The 6000-nt window shown below is 52.2% G+C and overlaps 1 protein-coding gene across 2 annotated transcripts in view; it reads left to right on the top strand.

Annotated features, from left to right (window-relative positions):
* Window positions 1-6000, top strand: part of RNF220 (ring finger protein 220) — a 223060-nt gene that overhangs the window by 166160 nt on the left and 50900 nt on the right. For both annotated transcript variants that reach the window (XM_014521375.2, XM_025206829.1), the window contains exon 5: window positions 143-185. In XM_014521375.2, the coding sequence (XP_014376861.1) occupies window positions 143-185 (43 nt within the window). The remainder of the gene's footprint in view (window positions 1-142; window positions 186-6000) is intronic.

Below are 6000 nucleotides of genomic sequence, written 5' to 3'. Positions count from 1 at the left end.
GAGGGGGAGGGGATAGGGGGAGGTGGGATGTGGGGGAAAGGGGTAAAAAGGGGGGAGGGGGCCATCTCCCCTCGAGCCCCTGGCTGCCGCAGCTGCCTCCCCAGCAGGGATGTGACGAGCTCTGCTCTTGTCTCCCCCACAGACCTTCCTGAGGGTGCGAGCGAACAGGCAGACCCGGCTGAACGGTGAGTGCCCCCTGCTTCCCTCCATCCCTCCCTGCCCCCCCAGTTCTCCTCCGGGCCGCGGGGGTCGCATCGAGTCCCAGCCCGCCCGTCGTGCGAATCTGTGCAAGACCTGACGTGACACGGACCTCGCACTCGAATTGTGGCAGCCGGCGTCCCGCTCCTGTTAAATATCGACGTAGCTCCGGAGGTCCCGGGGGGAGGGTCATGCCCCCCTAAACCCCCCCCAGTACCGAGTGGACTATGGGGGACCTCCGTGCTGACGCCAGGCGCAGCGCTGGTCTGAGTCCGAGCGGAGGGGCAAGACTTTCGCAGGCCCGGCGATGCCTCTGTCACCCCTGGGAACCAGGGTGTCTGTGTCATTCCCCGTTTCCCTCCGCTCTCGCGGTGATGGAGAGCTGCGGGGGTGAGCAGCGACCTGGGCCGTGCCAGTATAGGTTGGCTCCATTAATAACCAGAAGTACCGGGGGAGGGTTTATAGGCCTCTCCCTCATGTTGTTCTGGCTCTTCCTGCCCGCAGAGCCACATCAGATCGGGATCCGAGACCTGCCCTTCTGCCTCATCCTGCGTTTTGAATCCCGTGGCCGGGTCACGGTGTGTCCCTAGGATCTGGGCCTTAGCAATGTAATTGGGCTGCTAGCGGCTTGCCGTGCCCTTGGCCTGACAGCGCAGGGCATCGGGATCGCGCGCATGGCCATCCCCTTCCCACAAGATGGGTAGATCTGCTTGTTTTTGTACTTCTGAGTATACTCGGAACAAGCCAAAGCTCTGGGTGCTCCGTGAAAAACAGAGTTGTAGGGTTGGAAGGACTAGGAGGGTCATCAAGAAATTCCCAGGTGGTTTTAAGGTTTGCTGTTCCTCTTTATTTCACAATTGACCACTGAATACAATGTGTTTACCCTTTATTTCCTTTAAGTGATATTTCCACTTCATTACATGAAAACAAGTTTGGTGCGACACTGGTGAATTTAATTTGGCCAAAGCCATGCAGCTTTCTTTGGTGAAACTTTAAACTTCCAGGTTGCTGTTTCTGTAGCAAATTTTAAATATTTCATTTTTATATTGCCACTTGCCACTAAATTGGATGTTATTATAAAGAGGTCACTAATACGCAGTTGCCAGACTTGATGGTTCAGAATTATACTCTCAAAGCTGTGTTGATTCAGTCTTTCTCTCAAACTTTATGGGGTTTTTTATTTTTAAACCAACAGAGAATGTAAACAAGAGATCCTGACTTAGTGGTCCCAAAGCAGAGCCAGTGAACAATTGGAGGACTGCACCTTGGTGTAGCGCCTAACATGCGTATGAAATAAAGGAAACGATAAGCCATTCTTAGCCTTAAAATGGTTTTAAGTACAATGTCGTACAATTGGCCTCTGCATCTCTTTGTGAGCAAGTCCAAGGCGAACTTGAAGATTTTAATATCTAATTTTAGCACAAAAAAACACTTAAGTGTTCAGTGCTGGGGAAAAATAACTTCCCAATGCTTGGTTTCTCAGATGAAGTTTCATCATAGCTTCCTGACACAGCGTTACCCTCAAACTGAGAGAAAAGCGTAAGGAAAGTCTGTTTTTCTGTACAAGTGCCTCACAATTCTGAGCTGTGGTTCTGTTATGAAACTGCCACCTGTCACTATTGATCCTTTGCTGCAGTGCATCATGCTTCCATTGAAAGCCTGTGGGGTTTATACTTTTTGACTTCAGTGGAGCTAAGATTTGACCCCAAGGTGGAGCTGTATGTGGTACAAGTGTGGGGCTATGAGATGAGCTCTCTTAAATTCTAGCAGGCTCCATTCCCGGTTGGTTATTTAAGAGATGAATGTTGGTTTTGTTCATCATTAGTTTTGTCCTCTTTCTCTGGACCCCTTCTGCTTCTGCTGTATCCTTTCTGGGGGACAGTGACCAGAACTGGAGACAGTATTCCAGGTGAGGGCGCCCTACTAATTTTACGTATTGGCATTATCATTTTGATTTCCGTTGTTCTTTTTTTGTGTGCATCCTAATGAGATCTGCTCTAGCTCGTGCAGCGGTTCTGGACTGGTTGCTAGAATCGCCAGGTGAGGTTCTGTCACTCGTTAGCAGGAGGTCAAACAGAGCTACCGACTCTTTCTGGCCTGTACTTCCATGACTCTGTGCCCATTCCTGTACACTGAGTGGACTTGCCCATAGCAGTACCCATAGCAGCCTTTCTACACATGGTTATATCTAATCGAAAACCCAGCAGTGCTGTTGAGTAATTCAGATTATTCTTTCTGATGTTTATTGCCTTGCATTTGTCATTGCTGGATTTAGTTCTTCAGTCCTCTCTTTGCCTTGCCTAACAAATATGCTATGAGGTTGACAAACGTCCCTTTTCAGATTGCTAATAAACATTTATCTAAGCCTTTGTCTGGACAGACAGCCCTTCCCCACACTGAAAACTGCTCACATGCTGGTTTTTGCTCTCTGTCTCTCAGCCAGCTTCTAATCCAGGAGGGAGCTCTCCTCGTGCCCTATGACAATTTAGCATCCACATTCCTAATTAGTTTCCATAATAGCCTCTTACGTGAGAGTTGCTCAAAGGCTCTTTGAAAGTCCAAATATACTGTTGATTGATTTTTTCCTTTCCTGCATTTGTGTGTGTGGTTGGGTTTATTTCACTTGCCTTTTTTATGCACCAAAGAAGTCCTATAGATCAGAAACTGCTCTTTCTTGACAGAAACTGTCCTGTAGCACAGTGGTCATCTCTGTGTTACCAAATTGTATTTAATCATTGCTGTAACCAGTTTTTACCTTGGTGCTAACGTGAGGCTTGAAGGTTTGGTTCCCAGGCCGCTCCATGTGATGTTTTCTTGCAGAGAGCAGCACACCGCTGTATGATTTCCAGCATGGTTTCGATAGGTGTCCATTGTTTGGCTGGTTCATTCGTAACTTCCTTCACAACTCTTGGGTCCTGATGGCTTGTTGTTCTCCTGTCAGGCTGTGATTCATGTCAGCTCTCAAGGAACAGCATGAGTGGAGAGGGAAGTATCATCTCAAGGTGGCTGTAGCCCTGGTCTTAGTATAGCTGGTCCAAATGGAGTTAATGTGATGTTACAGTTGGAGGACAGAGGAGCTCACCTGGGGGAAGCTCCTTCCAGCCCATGATGTTAGTTCTGTAGGTCAGCTCCGTCACTGGGAGTTGCAAGCAGGCTGGGGGTGGATGCAAGGTCTGGAGCGGCCGTTTAACATCCTCCACATGCAGAACACCAAGTGAACGTCTGCATCCTGTGCTGGCCATGCTTCAGGGGCAGAGGGTGCTGCCCTGGGTTCAGAATGGGTGGCAGCCCCTGAAGTCCCAGATGCATCACAGTGCTAATTTTTCTGCGTTCCTGCATGCGGGAGGCTGACTGAGTTTCATTTGCCCTTCTGCTGCTGCTGAAGTCTGCAGTCCACCTTTTCAGAAGAGCCTCCTATGCATTAGCGCTCTCATTTTGCATGGGCAGAAGCAGCCTGCCTTGAGCTGCCTGCCTGTGCAGTCAGTCTTATGGCGTTCTGGAGACCAGGCTGTCTGCTCGCATCTGGCATTTGTGACTGAGTCCAGCAGGCCAGGCACGTGCCTGTCTGTATGGAGGTGTGGAACGAGCCATCCCTGATGACCACGTTGGAAGCCTGGCTACGTGACCGCCCCTCAGGTCCTCGTGTGAATCTGCCCCTCGTGATCTCACTTGGGCAGCTGCGCCGTGACATACGCGCTGGGTCTCAGAGAGCTTCGCTTCCGCCCACCTAGTGAGTACATGGTTCTCTTGCTTCAGCCTGCTCTGGTGCCAGCTCGTCTCGTCGGTCCATGGCTGCTCCTGCTGTGGACCAGCCTCCTCCCCCAGCCAGCCTGGGGCTGTTGCATGGAGAAGTTTACAGCTTTGGTTTGGGTCCTCTTGAAGTTTTCCCAGCCCTGAAGGCTCCCCATCTAGTGCTGTAAGGAGCTAGTGCTAGCAAACGCCAAACGCATTTAAAAGAAAAAGAACCCCTCTTGCTCCACGAATGCGGTCTCTGTAAAACCCTCAGTAGAGCCACAAAAGAGGAATGGGCTCAGCCTGTGGATGGTTTACAGCTCCCTCCCCAGCAAATTCCAAGGGCCTGGTAACGCCCCATCCAGACCCTGACCTCTGGAGCTGCCTCTGCAGGACAGACCCTTCCTGAAGCCGGGTGGGCTCTGCATGGGTGGTCTGCACCTGCAAGGCACCCGCTTTGCGTGGCCAGCCGAAGGGCTGGGGCTGCTCCTGGCTGTTCTGCCGTCGTGCAGGGGAGAGGTGACTGGCCCGAAGAGTTAACAGAAATCATTGAACAATCGTTGGACAAGCAGAAGAACACCAGAGCTGCGGGCACGCCCTGCACAGGCCCTCGCCAACTGCTCCGGGCAGGAGGGGGAACTGGAACGCGAGCTCTACAAGCGTCACCTTTGCTGCTTCTGATGCAGTCAGTGTTGTGTGCGGTGCACAGCCCTATGAGACTAGGTGCTTCCCAGGCAGGTCACCGCTCCTTGTCCTGGCTCTAAAGGGTGCTCTGGGGTTATAGGATTCTCCCAAGGGGCAATGAAATTAAATCTAGGCCGCTTTCTCTTGAAGCAGGCAGGTGAGAGGGTGACAAGAAGCAGCAGCTCTGAGAGGGAAGGTAGGTGTAAGCAGTGGTGGAACGATGTGCTCCAGTAACAACATGGGCAGGTTTGCCATTGTACTTGGGGGCACAGGAGAGAGCTCCAGCAGCGAGCGTGATGACGGCGCTGAGACTCCACTCTCTGTCAAAGGCTGTTTTTTGTGCCCCCAAGCTAGCTAGCAGGGAGTGAGTTCAAGCAGCATTTTGCCTGGTTTGATCCAGCCTGCCCCAGAGCAGGGAACATGCTTGTCCCGCTCTTGCCTAGTGCTGTGTTTGGGGACTGACCGGAGGCCATCCCGTGACACCCTACACAGCAGAGGGCTGTGGCTGCAGATGTCCCTGCCCTGTATCCCACCTGCTCTCTTGCACGTTGTGGCCTGGTACCTCCCAAGCTGCCATGGTTCCCCCATGGCCATTGCCTTCTGCCTGAGACTGGCTCCCCATGCCACAGCATTCCAGCAGATCCATGTACGGGGCCTCGTCTGTGTGGCTGGGTGTGCCCCGACTTGGCTGCATGTGGCACTCACAGCAGCGGGCAAGGGGTGAGCAGATCAGTCTCTGAGCACAGCCCAGGGCAGAGCGTGTACGGTGGCGCATACTTAAGGTAGAGCTGATCAAGTACATCAGTTAAACTGAAGGCCACAAAGGTGCGGAGAAGCCCTCTGATGGCCTAATTATAATTATTAATACTAATAAAAATTAGTGAACTCCTCACCTCCTGGCAGAAGGCTTGAATAATAACCAAGGAGGCTTTGTTCAATCAGAGGAGGCAGAGGCACAACGGTGGCTGCAGAGAGCGCCGGCTGGACGGCACTCAGGCTCTCAAGTGGAGTCCCCTCTGTTCTGGCTCGCCGAAGGATTGCTGCGCTTTTATCTTCCTCAGTCAAAGGCAAGAAAAACTCTACATATCCCTGTTTGGTCCTGCGACAGGCGCATGGGGGGAGAGAGATTAGTGAGCTAATTAGAAATGATCGCATCTCTCCACACTAATTAGCAGTGCTGTGGTCTCACTCGCGTGTTCTTTTGAGTTGTTCCCCTCTGGGACAGCCCCGCAATCGCCTCCTGCCTTTGGGGCTGCTCCATTCTTCCTGCGCTGATTGGAAGTGATAGCTGAGCTGCGTGCCAGGGATGGGAAGCATGGCTCGGGACAGGCCTCCTGGGATACAGCGCTCCCTTCATCTCCTGGCCGGTGCCTGGACCTCATGCGC

The sequence above is a fragment of the Alligator sinensis genome, unplaced genomic scaffold, assembly GCF_000455745.1.
Source record: "Alligator sinensis unplaced genomic scaffold, ASM45574v1 scaffold781_1, whole genome shotgun sequence".
NCBI lineage: Eukaryota > Metazoa > Chordata > Crocodylia > Alligatoridae > Alligator > Alligator sinensis.
The sequence above is the reverse complement of the archived record's forward strand: the minus strand, read 5'-3'. Positions and strand labels throughout refer to the sequence as shown.